General features: G+C 34.2%; 1 protein-coding gene across 2 annotated transcripts in view; it reads right to left on the reverse strand.

Annotated features, from left to right (window-relative positions):
* Positions 1-3,324: 3,324 nt before the first annotated feature.
* LOC100165514 (fibrillin-1) overlaps positions 3,325-19,871 on the reverse strand; it is a 42,990-nt gene continuing 26,443 nt past the window's right edge. The window contains exons 31-53 of one of the 2 annotated variants that reach the window (XM_001945936.5): positions 19,609-19,747; positions 19,418-19,531; positions 18,695-18,853; positions 16,951-17,145; positions 16,742-16,870; positions 16,405-16,653; positions 15,215-15,360; positions 14,581-14,689; positions 14,330-14,494; positions 13,923-14,030; positions 13,525-13,817; positions 13,301-13,433; positions 12,803-13,048; positions 11,918-12,145; positions 11,320-11,445; positions 10,911-11,150; positions 8,676-8,944; positions 8,178-8,432; positions 7,364-7,504; positions 6,772-6,927; positions 6,043-6,132; positions 5,803-5,916; positions 3,325-4,754 (exon numbers count right to left, since the gene is read on the reverse strand). In XM_001945936.5, coding sequence (XP_001945971.2) covers positions 4,533-4,754; positions 5,803-5,916; positions 6,043-6,132; positions 6,772-6,927; positions 7,364-7,504; positions 8,178-8,432; positions 8,676-8,944; positions 10,911-11,150; positions 11,320-11,445; positions 11,918-12,145; positions 12,803-13,048; positions 13,301-13,433; positions 13,525-13,817; positions 13,923-14,030; positions 14,330-14,494; positions 14,581-14,689; positions 15,215-15,360; positions 16,405-16,653; positions 16,742-16,870; positions 16,951-17,145; positions 18,695-18,853; positions 19,418-19,531; positions 19,609-19,747 — 4,026 coding nt within the window. In that variant the 3' untranslated portion in view covers positions 3,325-4,532. The remainder of the gene's footprint in view (positions 4,755-5,802; positions 5,917-6,042; positions 6,133-6,771; positions 6,928-7,363; positions 7,505-8,177; positions 8,433-8,675; positions 8,945-10,910; positions 11,151-11,319; positions 11,446-11,917; positions 12,146-12,802; positions 13,049-13,300; positions 13,434-13,524; positions 13,818-13,922; positions 14,031-14,329; positions 14,495-14,580; positions 14,690-15,214; positions 15,361-16,404; positions 16,654-16,741; positions 16,871-16,950; positions 17,146-18,694; positions 18,854-19,417; positions 19,532-19,608; positions 19,748-19,871) is intronic. The other variant, XM_016805665.2, reaches the window with a different exon arrangement.

The following is a 19,871-nucleotide window of genomic DNA, read 5'->3' on the forward strand; positions in this document are numbered from 1 at the left end:
CTATATGTGACTCAAACTTTGTTCAATTCGTTATTTAATACTCGGTGTATGGTTTCAAAATTAATCTTAACTTTTCCGTTGCCCGGAATAAAAATTCTGATTCGCAGCAGTACATTATCAGGTAGGCAATCTACCTGCGGTAGATCGCGGACCCCGTGCTGTATGTACGTTAGTGTATGATTTAACTATAAAGTATCAAAGTTATACAAAGTTTGTCGTATTCTACCTATGGTGGATTGATATAATCAATTGATAAAAAATCCTAACCTAACCTAACCGTACTAAAATCAGATGAATAAACGCAAACGCATACAAAAAAAATTCATTCAAATCGGTCTAACCATTTAGGATGAGTTCAGTCACAACACACGTACCTACGGTAGAATTATTGCGCTTAGCAACACATTCTGCGATTCATTTTTATATTATATGAAATCAACAAACATGCCCGATTAACCGATAGCAACCAATATACTATAATGCACTGTTGCGCCACTGTTGTATTTTTGACATACAGATTTGAGATTTCCTACCTTTCCGGTGGATTTTCCTAAAATTTTATTTCGTAAAAACCTTCTCCTGGCAGCTACGAATATCTTAGAAAAACAATTTGAGCCAAATCGGACCAGCCGTTCTCGATTGATGAATTGTTATACATTTTTGTCTCCATTTTTATATATATAGATTATGTACCTATTTAAATTTAACACTCATTCGTCCGTAGTGGTTGTCCATAGTGGTCCATTATTGTTGAGAATTCATTTTTTGTGCAAACTTTTGCGCTTTTAAGTGCACAGTATGTTACAACCACTCGTGCTGTGCAAGATTATACATCTCGTGTCGTTTTTTTTGTTGCCAATAATGATGCAATGCAACTCATACAAGACCTGTCCTCTACCCTCATAATAATTATGTACCTACACTATTACCTATAGCAAATTCGATTCATAATCAGATTTAAAGTTTAAAAAATGCGTGCAAAAACGTGCAGTTTTAGATAATATATTAGAATACGCGTTTTTAGGAACCGTGTGAAAATACGCTATGAACAGTTAGGTATTACTTATTATTATCGCATGATAATATCACATTATTGTAGATACGACGACACACGTATGCATCATAATATACCTATGGTAGGTGGTATTGTAATAATATTATATTATAATAAACGACAAATCGCAGCAGCCATAAGCATAATACAATAATATATTATTATATCTGCGTGTACCACATATTAATACGACCTACGTATCGTGTCTTACGACAATATAATATTACCTATATAACGCTGCACACGCGCGTATATACGTCTTATAAGCTATATTATAATATACGATATAATAATGGACGGCGGCGTCGGATTTTCGTCATCATTAATCTTACCGTTGTCAATGACCGTTTTATATTATTTCCACTGCAGCGGGCGACGGCTATTTGTCACCCGGACACATTATATATAAACGCACACACACCGTCGGGCCGGTCGCTATCGGTCCGGTACCTGGTATATAATATTATGTACACGGTCGTCGTTAATCACAAAAGTCGCGGGGACGATATGGTGATGATGATGATGATAATAATAATACGTCGTACGGTCAGGACGGTTACACCGAAGGCATTCATGTCCCCAGAACGGTGCACACGATATTGCTTACAACATTTGGACGCGCCGCTGCAGCAGTATATATTGTCTCGTCCGGTATAAAAATCAACGTTATAATAATATTATTGTCATTATACGTATAATAGGTCCGTACGGTAAAGGTATTATAGCCGGTAGCCGGTATAATAGTATAACGAACGGGCGCGGGAAATAAGTAATCCACCCCGAAACTCCCGATCGTTATTAATTATCATTTAATAACGCCCGTGTGATCGTATTCTATTATTATTATCATTATCATGCGTGTAACCGACGACGATGCCGCCGCTGCCGTGTTTACCTGGCAGGGTGGAAAAATTCTCAGCCGCCGAAATATCATCCTGCACGGGGAGGATGATGCCCGGACGGTGGACTTTACTAGATACAAAAATGTCACTCAACGACGCCGTAAACTATCTAGCTTAGTTTTGAAATTCGATCGGAAATCCTATCAACAAAAAATTCAAAATTAATTAAAATGTATAGTATAAAAGCCTAAGACCGGTGTCGCCAGCACATAGATATATTTTACAATAGCAATTTTAAGGATATTTTTTTATTTTTTATTTACTTTAGCGGTACTGTGGTAACGCACCTTTTTTTTGTACGTTGGTAGAACATTATTTTGCTCCTTGTAATTTCCGTATAGACATTTGCTCCATTTCTACTTATCGATTCGTGTGTTACCTGCAGTTTCCTTTGTTTTGTGAAAGTTTTAAGCTAGTTAAGGTTTGCTGTTTTAGAAAAATTCTGTTTTAGAACACGTACCTGAGTTTTAGAATACACACGATGTTTTTGTTCAGCCATATTCTACGAATATAATACCATTACAATTTACAATATTATACGCATTATACATAAATAACAATTATTTTCTATGATTTTGTAAGATATTACACATTATAACATTGTTCAAATTGTCTCACAAAGTTAGAACCAAATTATATATATTATATTAGTCATGAATATCAGTACTCGCATAGAGTTATTACCAGCTTTTTCTTTTGAGCCGTCGTCCACACACACATAATACCATAATGATACCGTCGAGTAAACTTCTTTGCCATACATTTTGTCCGTACCCATTAGTAATTCGATATTTTTAAATGAACACGAAATTTTTCCACTATTCAGAAAATTGGTTTGATGTTTATATACTTATTATAATACATTGCTATATTAATTGTACACTGTGTATTATTATAATAATATTGTTTCACGAAAATGATAATTTATCATTTTTAAATTGATAACCACTTGTTTGGTGTCAACCTTTTTCTTCATGATTTATGGTCAAAAGCTTTTAAACAAATATCGTAGCGAAGTAATATTATACTATCGCGAAATATTAATAACCTGGTAAATCATCGTTATTTTTTTACGATTAAAGTTTAGAGTTAAGTGCAGCGCACTCGGAAAGACTATAATACACATAGTGACATTATATTATACCAAGGTATAGGTATAGTATAAAACGTACGGTTAGGTTCACGTTTGTTTAAACGAAGATATAATAATAATAATTATTAAAATATATTTATAATTTAAGGTGCAATAACGTGTGTATTGCAGAGGACAGGCGAGTACGGACTAGTAATGTATTATCATAGAACAATAATGGTATTATGTCTTGGAACTTTCGCAAGTACCTATTATCGTTAAAAAAAATACAAGAGTTTTCAGTAAAACAATAGAATATTATTATCGCACTGTAATCTAAAATTATGTAAAACTGTAAAAGTGTGTTATGTCAATAAGCAGCTGACATAGGTATTAATAACGTATCTCAACGTACATAATATTAATAATTAAACATGGAAATGTACTATACATATGGTAATTTAAGGTTGGTTTTAATACGTTTTCATCTATAACTACACATAAATGATATAAATATTTTTATTACGCTACAATAATTATCGTACATATTTTATATTGATTACGACTAGTTTACATAAAATTAAACTATTTCTATGATAAAATGTCCTTAAATAATAATATTATGCACTATAGGTACCTAAAATATGTTATAAACGATAAATGTAATGTGGGTAAGACAACTTATAAAATATTACAATTACTATTATATGTTTAGTGTTAACGAAGACATTTATATACCTATAAAATAATATTATAATAGAATTTAATAATAAATTATAATAACACATACAATGGAAGTAACACAACGATTGAACACGAAATGAACGAAATTGTTACGATGATATACAAATTATATATACATTACGCATATTTTATAATATAATTATATGACTATGAATAATTACGATGTATCGTTATATATTTTAATAAAATTCAGAAATTTAAAATTATTCTAGGTAATCGACAAATTTTAGCCATTTTAAGTGCCTAACCGATATAATATAATATATATATATATATGTATATACTCTATATTTAAGCTACAGAGACACCTATATTAAAGCTTGTGAGAGATATTTTGATAAGCTTATCCATGGTAATACCCCTCATTTAAATCTAACCAGATAATAACTCAGTAAAATACACACATCAATAACGCTCTCAATCGTTTTTTTTTTTAAATTCGTTATCGTAATAATATAGAAAATAGAGATAGATACGAACTGTGTATCATAGCTAGTTACTTTTGGTTTCAAAAAATACTAGCTATATAATATAAAATATACTGATATCGTTTATGACTTAACGTTGAGCGAATAAATCTATATCGATCGGAATCTATAGTTAAGTGTTATAAATACTATAAGTAGGTAAAATAATATTGTGAATAAATAATGATAGCGCTGCAAGTTATGAATTTAATTAATTTTTTAACTGGTTATTATCTTGTCGGTTTGTATACATATTTCGATTTGAAACAAGTGAATAAAAACATTCGCAGGACTTAGTTTCCGGACACGATCAGTTTGACGTGCAAAATGGGAAGTTTCTGGCGTTCAGTTTGGCCGTCGACCGTGGTACGCTGACCGTCTATGGCCAAGTGATATTTGCCTGGTTTCCTGGGATTCCGCCGGAAGTGCAATCCCCAAATGCCTTTCGAGTTCCGTTTTATCCGAAACTTATTAGTCGAGTCACTAGTCGGCACCACGAAGTAACTGTAATTTTCCTGAAAATGAAAACGTGCGATGTAAATATTTTTATGAAAAAAACCCAATTGAAGTCTCCCGAACAGGTTTGGTGAATTCATCATCTGGTTTTCACATGTGATCTACAACGAAATATGACGTCACAGGTGTTAATTACTACGAGACCAAATGCGATGCCTCTCTTGTCACCCACACTGAGCACACATCGATATGTAAAAAATCCTTATGATAATCTATATGGTATAATATTATGTATCATCTGCAAGCGTCGCAGACTCGGACGTCATCTGATAGGTACGATGTGAACGGTTTTTTTCTTTTCTAAACGACACCTTTTGAATGGAAAGTCGAACCCCTAACCGACTACGTTTGTTATTGTTGTATTGTATATTTTGATTTAGATAATAATTAAGATTGCATCCTCATCTGATTCACTGTCACTGATCGGGGAGACTATTTTATGTTATATTGTAATACAGCCGTTGTCTAGGATTGCATTGCATCGCTTTGTTCGACGAGAGAAAAATTCCCCATTTTCTTGAATTTTGGGTGAGCAAATTACTTGGAGTAGGAGTTATTGATGGAATTATTAAACAGGTCAATAGGTGTATTCCCTGGTTTTTTTTATCGATCAATTTTCTGGAGATAGAAGTTGTGTATACAAGACAATAATTCTCAAAACCTTTTCTGTAAAGTGCTCTATAAATCATTTATTTAAAAAAAAATCATCTTTATGATAAATTATTGCTTCTGTATATCCAACCGTTGACAAAAATACTAATTTTGACACCCCTTAGCCCTTTTCAATTCCTTAGGGATCGTACTTCCAAATATTCCTTCTTAGTGTTTTCCTACAGTTTACTAACTACATTATATATATATTGACCTTTGAGTAACATGTTTATGTTTCTAAACCCAGCAGTTTAAGTTTATATATTATTATGTATAATCGTCGTAGAAGTATTTTATAGCTTATATTTTGCGTCATAATAATTACGGCTAGCCATAATTTGATGATTAATAATATTATAATTATTATGTTAAGAAGCAAAGTATTTCGACACTCACCTTTACCGCTGGAAGCAGTTTCAAAATACGAATGTTTCGTTTAGCATCGGACATTTTCATTCTGATTGTCTTGTGCACTCCGTCGTCCCGGTGGTGTCTGTGCCTGTGTATCTTCTATAAAACAAACGATACATCGTCGTTATCGGTATGTTTTACAATCGCGTACGATGATTATTCAATGATTATAGGTAAAAATTATTTTATTAAAAACTTAATGAAAATAATGTTACGGATACTTACCATTAGGCGATCATCGTTGTTGTCAGACGTAATGATTTCCGTCGATACGTTTGTCGTCCTCCTATGACGAAGTCTACCATCCCCATTTATCTGCATACACCATTACATAATAGACACATTAACGAGTGACTGAGTGAGTACATATATAAAAATATTATATAGGTATAGATAGTGATTATTCCATATTATAACCAGCTGCACCAATTTTTGTCGTCAAGTTAAGTGATTTTTCAAAAAAATAAACAACGTATTTGTATTAGGTACTTGTAGGTATAGGTAGTCAATTTTTGAAAAAAATCTAATTTTATTTAAGAATTTTTATTTTTATTATGTAATGGCAGACCATAATATTTTAATAAATTTAAATCCTGAAGCTGAATATTTTTCTAAAAAATTTTGTGTAAAAATAATATTCTATGGATATCGTTTATAGAAAAGTGTATTCGAGAATATAAAATTAGAGTTATGGTTTATGGTTTAAAGAAACAATGAACGGCCTATAAAAGATGTTTTTGGAAAAACGGAAGTTTATAGAAAAAACTATTGACTTACTAAAAACGGCAGCATAAAAATATTTATTAAATCACAAAGATCGACTGAGACAGTAGTTTAGCACGTCAGTTAAATTATCACTCTGCACTTTTCAGTATATATAATATATTATATATTTATATTCAATCGAAATGTGTTATAACTCGTAATAATAAATCAGTATAATTATTTGCATACCTTGCAGGAGAAACAGCCTTCGGTCGATATTATTTTTCCACCCGAGCTTTTGGGATACAACTCCGGTTCTATAGGAAAAGTAGGGATGTCGCCCAGATCTGGTGGTCCTATGTTGGAGCCAATAGTCAGCGGACTTATGGTAGACAGACAATGACCCTGCAACAACAAATGCGGGGGGTAAAAAAAATTATAATTTTTGGTAACGGATGATATCGGATATATTTTATAATTTACGATATTTTTTAGTTAAATATTATGTGTACCTATTATAATAGTAATTGTACTCGGTCCACTCGAGGTTACATTAAAAACTCGAATTGCCTATAATTTGGTTCAGGCGATTTAAGTGTGCTCGTATATTATCATTTTTTGTGCCACGGATATATTTTTTATGCGTAAAAAATACCCATGGTACACTTTATAAAAACCATTTTAGTTTTTAATAATTAATAATAAAGGTTGATAATAATGATATGGTTTGTCCACGCAGTATATAATATTAAACAACGTCGCGAAACGGAAAACCTTTCCGCGATAACCTCGAAGAACTCTCTGTGCATTATAGTGTACCTAATATTGTATATATATATACCTGACCAATCCTTTGGTAACCGGTGGGACATCCGCAGGAGAAACCACCCTGTCCATGTGGAGTGCAGCCGAACGCGCAAGGACTCCCGTAGCATCCTATGCCGCTGCCGCCGCCTCCGCCACCGCCTCCGATACCACCATGCTGTGAAACATTTAAATATTGATAATAATCATATTGTGCTATATACGGAAAAAGTTATGAGTTGACTTACTGGGCTGACAGCTATATTTGATCGCGTAAAAAAACATATATATAATATAATTATATTATATTATATATTATTAGACGATATGTTAGACCAGGTTAATGTGTATGAACATTTAGAGAACAATCTCTAATGTCCATGGGTACCTATGTGTTATCGATTTTACGGGTGCCAGGGCAACGTCATTGTGATAATATTTACACCAGCCGGATTTAAAATTTGGTTTCCGCCAAAGTGAAAGGGGGTCGGTCAGTATTCTTTTTAAAAGCTGGGTACGAATGTATACAAATCGGATACAAAAAAAAATAAACAATAAATATTATAAAATTAAGATGAGAATGATAACCTACGGAGACGGGATGACTAACCTAGAAAAAGCCCACTTTAGTTATTACGTATATACCTGGAGGTACCTATGACGATTATTTATGTCGAAATTGGCAAAAAATGCGCGGCATTAGAATATTGATTAAGTTTGTTAGAATATTGTCTGTGTAATTATATCCGTTATCCACTACTGAAACGCTTAAATGACGTAATAATTGTATACTTTACAGCTATATGGACATGAAAATCGTATTGCAGACGTATTGCTGACTTATATCGTACCTGCATTGACGACGGTCGGCCGTTACAACCCTGTAAGGCACCGCGCTGAGGGTCAAAGATCTGTCCATTGGCGCACACGCACTGATAGCCGCCTGGCGTGTTGATGCAGTTAAGGTGGGAGTCACAAGGTGAGTCGAGACACTCGTTGATGTCCACGCACTCGCCACGGTAGCCCGACTTCCGGAAACCCTTTGGACATCCGCAATTATTGTTACCGTTCACGCCGGAAGTACCGTTTTGACCGTTTTGAGCACTCTATGAAGACGAACAAAATTGTGTAGTAGAATAACATATTTTTATCATCGAAAATGGCGATGAAACAGCAATTTGTTCTTATTAAAATTAGAACCGTCTGCGAAATTATCGAATTTCACAATCACAGTCTAAGCCACTAAACTTTCCGTTTATAATAATAAATTATAGAGAAATCTTACTGGATTATGATCGATGTGACATACTATTATTTAATATAATAAAATAAAAATTAATCCATGGTACCTGATGATCGTGACACCCGTTGTTGTTATTGTTGTTGTTGTTGTTGTTGTTGTTGTTGTTGTTGTTACCGGGAACATTCTGGTTGCAGTCGAGCCCGAAGCACTCGTTCTGGTGATTTCTTGATTGTAATTGCTTTGGGTCCACGCAGCGAGTACCGGTGCTATCAAGCTTGTAGTGTTTTGGACACAGACACCTGTAACTTCCCAACGTGTTGACGCAATTGCCCGGCGACGGGCATAAGTTGGTTTCTTGCCGACACTCGTCGATGTCTACACGTGAACAAAGTCGTCGATCAAGTTAATCGTAAAATAATATAGTTATTATTATATATGAAAATATAAGTAGGTACTAGGTAGGTATAACATATAGTTTTTGACGTGCCTAAAGATATTTAGAAAAATTATAATACGCGCCTATTGAAAATATATAATAGGTATTACGCGATACGCATCTATCGGTCCATTACCAGCTCCTGCAAACTTACATATAGTTGGCTATGATGCCAACGTCATGTAAAACAAGCATGCATAACCCAGTGGCGTCATTTCAGTTTTTATTAGACTAGGTCAACTTTTCACGGCTTTTCCAAATCAAAATTTTTTTCACTCAGATTCTCGTAGCATAGTGCCATAGTGGTTAAGGGTGGTGGGGGTGTGGTAAATTAGCCGACTTAAGGTTGATATAAATACTAGACTGGGGCATATACCCAAGTTGCCCCATCCCAAATGACGCCACTGGCATAACCATGGTTCCAACTGTGAACTGGCATAATACGATGGGTTATAGACGTGATATTATGTGAGACGCCTCCGAATGTAAAGGGAATAGTATCACAGTAATACCAGTAATACCTAATACATTTAAATTTTAAATAAGACTATTTGATAATACCAAATAAATAAACAATATCATTTTTGAAGAAAATTGTAAAAGCGAGCGCTTTCTACCGGACAATTACAGCTAAAAACAGACTAACACATATTCGGCGAAGAAATGTCGCTAGATGGCGGCACACAATACTGTATTTTACGACATGATGTATTAAAACATAATTATTTCGAAATTATGATAATGCTAAATGGCCAATATTAATGGAAATTATTTTTTAGGCTACCTACACGTCAATAATTTTAGATGAAAATTTATAATTTATATTTTACGAATTTAATTAAGTTGATATTAATTGATTTAATGCTGATGCTCTTCAATAAAGTTCAATAAGTAAATTATCATACAAATTGCCAACCCGGTACCTATAAGTTATAGGTAATAATAATATTATACGGCAATGAATTAATAGTCTAATAAATAAATTAACAATTATTTATAATATTGTAAATTTTCATTTAAAAATGCGTAGGTATTAAAATAGTTATTTTATACCTTTATTTATAGTAATATTCTTTTCCCGAAGAAAAAAAAACTTAGTAAAATTATTATACAAAAAATATTTAATAATTAAAATTCATTATTTTCCTGAATTCAAATTTATAATTATATACATTTCTAAATTGTGTCCTTCAAAATTGTATTGTCTGTTACTAAAAATATGTACTTATATTATAATGAAAAAGTACGTTCAACGTCTACACTTGTTATCAGTGAATATTTCAAATAATTAAACGATTTGATGTTATAGGAAACCAAATGAACATTTCTATTTCCCGCCATTATATCAGAGTAAGTTTATAGTTTTATATATCCTTAATTTTTTTCTAAGACATATTTAAATTTATCTTCGATTATTTTCCTTCAGGACCTGGAATATATTGGCCAATAAATTGTTATTATCGATATAATATTAATAATATCAAGACATTTGTATCGTATGTACCTATCTATAATAGAACGCTTCTCTACTATTAGGAAAAACTAAAATTACCTAAAATTATCTAAGATATGATAGTTTGTATACCTATTTTATCACGTGAAGTATACAAAAATTCCAAAATCGTTGAAAATTGCAAAAAATTGCAATATAAAATTAAATAGGAAAGCAGTGATTTTTACAATTCGTTCGTAGATATTTAATCAAATTTGATTTATCTGATATCAATAAAAAGTTGCAATATCTATTGCCTACACCATGATCTATAATCTATACAAAATCTTAGGTGGCAGCGGTGTACTTTTTTATTTTTTTATAGTGCACTTTTGAGATTTCGTAGCACCTACACAAAGTGTGTCGTAGTGCAAACAAAAATAGCCACTGGTTGTATAATAAGTATGTAGTACCTGCACAGTGATCTCCGATCTGTCGGTAACCCGGTTGGCACCCACACTTGTACGACCCGTGAGTGTTGATGCACAATTGTTGGCAAATGTGTTGGCCAGTAGTGCACTCGTCCAGGTCCCGGCAAGTGGTGTTGTCGGGATTCAACAGGTATCCGGCGGGGCAGCCGCACGCGTAACCGCCTTCCAAATTCTGACACGACATTTCGCACGGCGACGGGTTGAGGAGGCATTCGTTTACATCTGCGACACATCATAATAATACACGGACATAAAGCATAATACGTGCAAGATTATAAACGTTACGATTTACATGTTGCAGGTCATAGTTCCAGTCCAAACCGGACTTGAACAAAAAAATTAATTTTTGACCTGTACCTGCTAGTTACAAGACAACAACGGATTTTCTTACCGTTGCAATGCGTTCCGGTGTGATCGACTTTGAACGCCTTGTTGCAACTACATCTGTACGATCCCAGCGTGTTTATACACCTACCGTTGGTGCACAAGTCTGGTAAAGTCTCGCATTCGTTAATGTCTGTAAAATATAAATCAGATTTATATAGAGCACACTGAAAGTAATAATATACCTATAGACATACATAATATTATTATGCAGCAAGTTCATTAAATTGCTTAAAACTCGTTAAGTTGACACTATAGAAGAAGAGTAAATTACGACTTACGAGGAAATCAGATACAATTGCCATATACTTTCGTCGTCTTCACTAAAATGAAATTTCAAATTTGACGTTTTATAAACGGCAATAAAAATATTTTAATATCAGAAACATATAATATATATTTGTAGGTATTTATACTTGATTTTTAATGAAAAAAGAAACGTTTTGCCTATTATTATTATTATTATCTTATTATAACTCGACTAAAATACAAAGTAATTATTAAGATTTTAACGTACTTTTAATATTGTCATTTGCCAACAATTTTGATACACAGACACCCGCAGTTATAATATTATGTTGTATGTCATCACCACAATAACTCACCTTGACCGTCGATCGTGTAACCAGATTCCAAGCACAGTTGTCTGAACGAATCCGAAGACGGAGACGGACATGGTTGACACTGAGGTCCCCAGGCGGCGGCCATCGAACAACAGCAGTCAGCTTTCGTCACGGATCTGTAGGCCACGGCGCCAGTGACGTTTCCGCCACCCACGTGATTGATACACCTGTTGTTCAGCAAATGTCTGTAGCAAAATCCGACTCTAGAATCTTATACACGGAATCGAAACGTTATTAATCAGCCCAACACACATTGTAATCGTATCACGGGTAAAGGACAATGTTATTATTAAAATTATTTTTATACAGGATGATTCACCAATTATCGCAGCTTTTATCCCGATTTAATGATTTCGTCCTTTAATTGAACGCGTTTATTAAAATTCAGATTTGTTTTTAATTTTACAACCTACGAGTATAATAATATGTTTTAATATAATATTTATGGTATAAAATTACTATATAAATTACTATTTTTTTTTCTATAGGATTTACCATATTATTGTATATATACTTTTTAGATATGGTATTGTGTTCAATAGATCCATAGACTATAGACTATGACAATTATAGCTACATAAAAAAAAAAATCGTATAAAAATAGAAGCTTTTTATTTGGAAAACAGGTTTGTATAAGATTAGACACTCGACACTCTTTAAATGACATTGAAAACGAATTATTTAATAAGGTGCTTAAAATAGTGTAATCATATATTGTATTGAATTTGAAAAATCAGAATCTAAATAAAAGTGAAAGGGTAAAATTGTGGCGAACATTTACTATCACAAGTGAATCGCCCTGTATAATATTATATAAGTAAGTACACACTAGAAATTGTATGCACATATTATTGTAAGTAAACTTACCTATGCACTGCTTTCCATCGTAACTTGTCTTGAACCCATCGTAGCAATCGCATTTGTACGAGCCCGGTTGGTTGACGCAATATCCGTTTTGGCACACGTTCGCGTTTTCAGCACACTCATTGATATCCCTGCATTCGTCCGAGCCGACTTGAGCGTAACCCTCGGGACAGATGCACGCAAAAGACCCGATCAGGTTCTTGCACGCGAATTTGCAATTGTTCGCCGGCGTCAAGCACTCGTCAACGTCTATATATTTAATAATTGTGAGTTGTTTTAAAATATAATATTATCGCGGTAGTATTTTTGAATTTTTGAATAAATTCTAATTCTAATTTTCAAATCAGTAGCATACTAGCATAGTAAAATAATTATTAAAAAGAAAATTAAAAAACGTCATACACATTAATATAGATACAACTCTCAGAACAAAGTCTTTATACATTTAGATATATATATATATATATATGTAGACATATAGGTCTTATTTTTATGATATACCTTGGCAGTGTCTACCGTCCGGCGCTAGGGCGTATCCGTATGGGCATATGCACCTAAACGATCCGGGAACGTTGTGACAACGGAAGGCGCACTGATTGGACATTTCCATACACTCGTTGACGTCTTCGCAGACCTTTGCGGAAGAGAAAAAAAACGAGAGTTTAACTTCGCTAGCTCGAATCGATGAGTAAAAAAGGATTGTAAAAAAACCGTTTGGTCATTACCTGGGTCGGTCCCGGCGCAAATCCGTCGGCACAGATGCATTCGAATCCACCCTGCAGGTTCGTACACGTCCCGTTACCACAAATGTTTACGTTTATCTTGCACTCGTTTTCGTCCATGCATTTTTTTCCAGTCGAATCCAAAACGTATCCGGTTGGGCACTCGCACCTGTAAGATCCATCCGTGTTTATGCATTCACCTCCGTCGCACGGGTTCGTCATGAAATCACATTCGTTCAGGTCTTCGCCCTTGTCCCCGCGACCAACGCCCTCCGGACACAATTTCGCGAACGCATCTATATACATCCGATTATACATTTAAACATAAACAATAATGATAATAATAATAATAATAATAATAATATATGACATTATGTTTAAATAAGAAAATCTATCTTTACCGCTTCCGGGTTTCGGGCACGCCGTGCAGAGCCTACCCCAACCGCCTCCCGCCGAACAACAGCACTCTTTCTCCGTGATCCTCTGTTTTCTGGGAGCCAAACAGTTACCTGTGGAACGCGATACAGTATAATATTATATATATTATTGTTAAATAACCGATGATTCATTCAAACCGAAATCCAGGAACGTAAGCAGACGAAAATACATTTCCGATAGTTTTCGGAAAAATGCTTTACAATAATATTCGTTATGATTTCAACATTATACAAACTTCTTCGTCAAAGCGAAATATTTAAAATGTATGGGATACACATTACTGCAGAGGGTGCTTTTTGATCAACCCCCTTCTGAATGTAATAGATTAATTTCAAGCCGTTACACCGATGTTAATACATATTATACTAACCAGACAAATATTTATCGAAACAGTGGTCTTGTCTGGTGTCTATACATTTCATGCCATTAGAGCTGAGCACGAAACCCTCGGGACAATCGCATATAACGCCGCCGTCTGTGTTCATACAAGTACCTCCATCACATATACCAGGCATTTCTTGACATTCATTGATGTCTTGAATAAAAAAAAAATTTATATAAGTAGATGTTAATAAATGTTGAAATGAAAAACGTAGATATAGTTATATATTTTGTGCTAACCGAGACACGAGTTTTTGGCGGCCGACAGTCGGTATCCGGGTGGACAGGTGCACAAAAACGATCCCATCAGATTTTGACATCTCCCCGGCTGGGGACAAGTATCCGGTATCTGAAATAATTTGACACAGATAAGAAATATATGTCATACAGATCATAATATTATGAAGATTTGTGATATAAAAAATTATTTATGTATAAAGTTTTTAAGTCTCACACCATAATTATTTTTTTGCATTGCATTAGAATATTATGTGGGCAGTATAATAGACTAATAGGTACAGTATCTGCACACTACCTACTATTATAATTCAATGTATGAAAATATATAGTACCTACCTATATATAATTAACATTATATGTCATTATACTATAAGTATAGGTATAGGTACTAATATTATACTTATTATACTATATATAATTAAAATCGTAAATATGGTGTGGTATATCGAAGAACCGAATAAAATAGCTCTACTGCAGGTTATAGTGTTGTAAATATAGGTACTATTGATGAACATATTATCACACGGGTAAACCTTAAAGTCACTATATTAAGTAATAACACACTATATTAGTACTATACAAACAAATAAACTCATATCACTTAAATAGAATAATATTTATGTGAAACAATTACCTCAGTACATTCATCGATATCCCTGCAATGTTGGCCGTCGGTCGAAAGTATATATCCAGAAATGCATTCACAGCTGAACCCACCCATAGTATTCTTACATCGACCATTTCTGCACAGGAACGGCATCATTCTACACTCGTCCACATCTACACGATAATACACAAATATCAACACAGTGTAAATAGAATAATGTATTCTACTGACTACTAATTATTTTTTTTTATTAAAAAATTGTTCAATATATTATTACATTTGTCTTCGATATTGTCATGAACGATTTCCATTTTATATAACAGGTATTATAATAAACACATAATATGGAAAAATTTCATGATATAGGTACCTATAATATAGTAAATTAATATTTTGAAATTCTGTTTTTACGTCAAAACGTTTGGAAATAGATCAATATCGTGTGAGATTACAAGAACCTAAAAATATGGTTCATGACCATTTGCATTGCAATGGCTTACTAGTCAATAATAAATTCTATGCTGAATATTAAACATAATATATGTATTATAATATTACCTATATAATATAATACTAGCTGAATTACCGCTGTTTTGCCCATGTGTAGTTTTTTGTGTATCTCGGTTTGAGTGTATCTCAAATCAGTGTCAGTGAACCTAGCTATTTGTTAAATAATTCGACCTAAATGGGCAATCGAAAGTCGTGGATCAGATGGTATATTGGTATATGCTCTAAACTACTCTCTAAACTTTTCTGAAGTTTCTAAAAACAGTTTTTGAGATTTTCGTCAAAATAAATTTAGTAGTTTTTGTGTATATAACGGCTACAAACATACATTTGGTTTATCAAAAATGGTTTCTTTAACAGCCATGAAAACACGACGATTTGATGCGTGCTTGTACCTAATCCGCCCGAGAAATGACTAATGGCAACCATTTGTAAATAAAAAAAAAATTTAAACTTCCACCGTTTATCACAAAATTCTTAACCCCTTTAAAATTTGAATTTTTAAAAATCTTTTCTGAGTGGGTCTTTACATCATATAAAACGAAACTATTGACCAAATTTCATACTTATAGCATCGGTAGTTCCAGCCGATGATGAATGAGTTAGTCAGTCAGGACGAGCTCTTTTATATACATATACAATATAGATTTGATCTATTTTATAGCATTGAGTATAATATTATAAACAATATTAATCTAGGCATATTATACCTATGCAATCGTTGTTATGACTGAGTTTGAACCCGTCGAAGCAGCTGCACTTGAACGATCCCACAGTATTAAGACAAGTGCCGTTGTTGCACACGTTCTGATGACGACTGCACTCGTCCACGTCCACGCACGTGTCGCGAGCCGCCGTGAGCGTATATCCGTTATGACAGGTGCACTGAAAACTCCCGTCCAAATTTGCGCATTCGCCGTCCCGACATATTCCATCCCGCTCGTAGCACTCGTCCACGTCTGCAGTTTGAGAAACCCGTCAACGTTATAATATTACCAATTTTCGTTTTTTAACTGCATGTCGGCAGACGCAACGACGACGACTTACCCACGCACTCTCTGGCGGTCGACCCGAGCTTGTACCCTTCGGGACACTGACACTCGAACGAACCGGGAGTGTTGACGCACTGAGAGATGCCCCTGCATGGAGCCGGAATGCGCAGACATTCGTTGTCGTCTGAAACAAAAAATTAAAAATGTTCTGTTAAGCGTCTCGCGGAAACCCTCGCCGTTAGCTCAATATAACGCCGCTCGCACCGATGCATTGATGGGAGTTGGCGTCGTACACGTATCCACCGTCGCACGAACAGTGGAAGCTTCCAGGGGTGTTCACGCACGATCCGTGATTGCACATGTTCGGCATCAGCGTGCACTCGTCGATTTCTTCGGTCCGGTTGGTCATCGGGTTCATGATCAAGCCCGGCCTCGACCCGCACAGTAATAGGTATTCCTCTTGAGAAAGACAGGAAAAAAACAAAGCGATAGTGTTAGAAAATTCCGAAGGTGGTGGTCGTACACTGGTTAATCGTAAACATAAATGTATATAAGGAATCGTTGACTTCTTAGCTTGGCGACTTGTCGACGTATTATTACAATAATATGATGTTAATATATTAACGAATTGTGTAGTTGAGATACCTGTATGACTGCCGACTGGTATGTATTATTATCTAAAGTATGTCATACAGTCTGTATGATACAGAGTTGATATTTTAAAAATGTAAAAAATTAATACACTGTACGTCACGTAGCATCAGTTTAAATTCAATGCTTGATCGTGACTAAATCGTTAAACGCATCGCGCATATTTGTATTTAAATATCATTATAATGTATCTATACTTAATGCCTGTATTTATAATTTAGTTGTTTGCTATTTAAGGCCCCTGCAAATGTGTCATTTTTAAGGAGTTCTGTTTAGGCAATTATTTCGTTTCTGCGATTACTGATCGTTTTAGCGTGTGTAGTAAATGATCATTAGTGTGTGTATACTCCCCTACCATCACCCGCGACCCATATCAATTTACAATATATTGTTATTTCTTATCTGGTTTGTGGTCACAGGCACGCAAATGCACAAGTCATGTTATGTCTATATCAAAATATTCAAAACCAATTTATGTACGTGTAATAGCCGTCGCACTGACAAAAATTAAGGTACTTCTAGTGGTTCGATTTAAAAAATGTAAAGATGTTTGTATTGGTAAACAAGTTTACTTTGCATCGGTCGGAGTACTTTTTCAATTTTAGAAAATTCTTGACGAGAATAAATATTTTACATTTTATAAATTTATAAATTTTTAGTATTGAATATATTCAAAAAAAATAAAAAAAAAATAAAAAATATGCTCCGACCGATGCAAAGTAGACTTGTTGACGAATTAAAACATTTTTTAAATCGAACCACTAAAAGTACTTTAATTTTTGTCAGTCGCTAAGGTCGTTTTGGTGAAAAAATAATAGGGTTTGCAGGGGCCTTAAAATATAGGTTTAATCATTTTCCTATGAGCAATTTTAACTGAATCATCTCTCGGTTTGTTAACATTCACGAAAATATTGATTATTTAATGTAAAAAATAATTTGAAATTGAACTTTAAAATAACGAAATTTTCGTTGAACCGATTTAACTCAAGTTTAATAAAATTATATGTTAACTTTCAACTTTGAGATTTAACCATATAAACAACTATCCATATAAATGGATCTTGTATCACTAATTTTTTCAGCACTGAATAATATACACATTTACGATTTATAGGCAATTCACCGATTAGGCAATTTGTTTTGATTAATATTTTTGAAATACGATTCTAAACTCTAAATAAATTGTTTAAATATTGTTTGATTCGTATGATTATCAACTATAATAATATGATACATTCAATTTATATCAAGTTAGTTTATACGTAATATTATGTATTTATGTAAGTTTTTAAGTGTTAAGAGAGCGGATGAGGTCCGTGCCAGAATAATACTGACCAGACATACATATAAGACTTACTGGTACTGGACGCCGGGCAAGGTTGACACGGCAGTCCCCAGGCTTGACCCATCGAACAACAGCAGATCATTCGAGTCTGACTGTTGGACATGGGCACTGAACATTGACCGTTCGTGTAATTCAAAAAGCAGTTGTCTTTCCGCATGTCCACGCATTCCTCTGCAAAACCGCGCAATAATCGGATGAGATAATATTATTATTACTTACTATATCGAACGAAAAACCAAAAAAGTCGAGTCAATTACCGAGTACATGGCGTATCTGGAGTAATATGTATAATATTATTATACACAAGACAATGTTATTTAATAAAAAAGGGTTTGGTGCAAGATCCGGGTATCTCCACTGTTAGAAATTGTTCAGGGCGATCATTTGAAAATTCATTATCTCATTTACTCCCATAGAAAATAATTAACGATATTTATGATAACTCCGAAAATTATAAGCGGTTTTACATGATTGTTGCACCTGGTTGTAGCTACTTCCTTCATAAATACGATTTCATAGAAAAGTCATATTCAAAAAAAGTGGAGATACCCGGTTCTTGCACTGGACCCTTATGGGTTTAAACGTGATTTCCATATAGAAGCGTAAACTCGTCCACATACGCCCTGTATACGGCTAAATACATATTATTATATATTTCGTGTCACAATATGATCGGATCATGACATAACAATTAAATTGATGATAATATAGTATGACAACGGTCAAGCCACGTACTTCCGTTAGGCAGGAGCATGTATCCGTCCGGACAAACGCAATGATATGTGCCGACTTCGTTCGAACAGAATCCCACGCCGCAGATTTCCGGGTTCTCGTTGCACTCATCCACGTCTAAAATAGTCAGGCAAAAACGGCATTAACTATACGAGTGCACAAGGTGCCCGATCAGCGTGTGCTTCTTACGTTACCATAACAGAATGTACTGGTGTTGTCGAGACGGTAACCTTCGTTGCACGAGCACATGTAACTCCCGAACGTGTTGGTACAGTGGCCGTTTGTGCACAGGTTGTCGTGTTCCTCGCACTCATTGACGTCTTCAAGTATCACCTGTTGCAGCGATGATTTAATAATTAATTTCAATGTAAGTATCCGAAATATGTGTTTACGAATAGTCTTTTTATAGGTTATATATATTATATATATAGCTAAGAGTATAATAATATAATATATA

This window comes from Acyrthosiphon pisum, chromosome A3, assembly GCF_005508785.2.
Source record: "Acyrthosiphon pisum isolate AL4f chromosome A3, pea_aphid_22Mar2018_4r6ur, whole genome shotgun sequence".
In the NCBI taxonomy this organism is placed as follows: Eukaryota; Metazoa; Arthropoda; class Insecta; order Hemiptera; family Aphididae; genus Acyrthosiphon; species Acyrthosiphon pisum.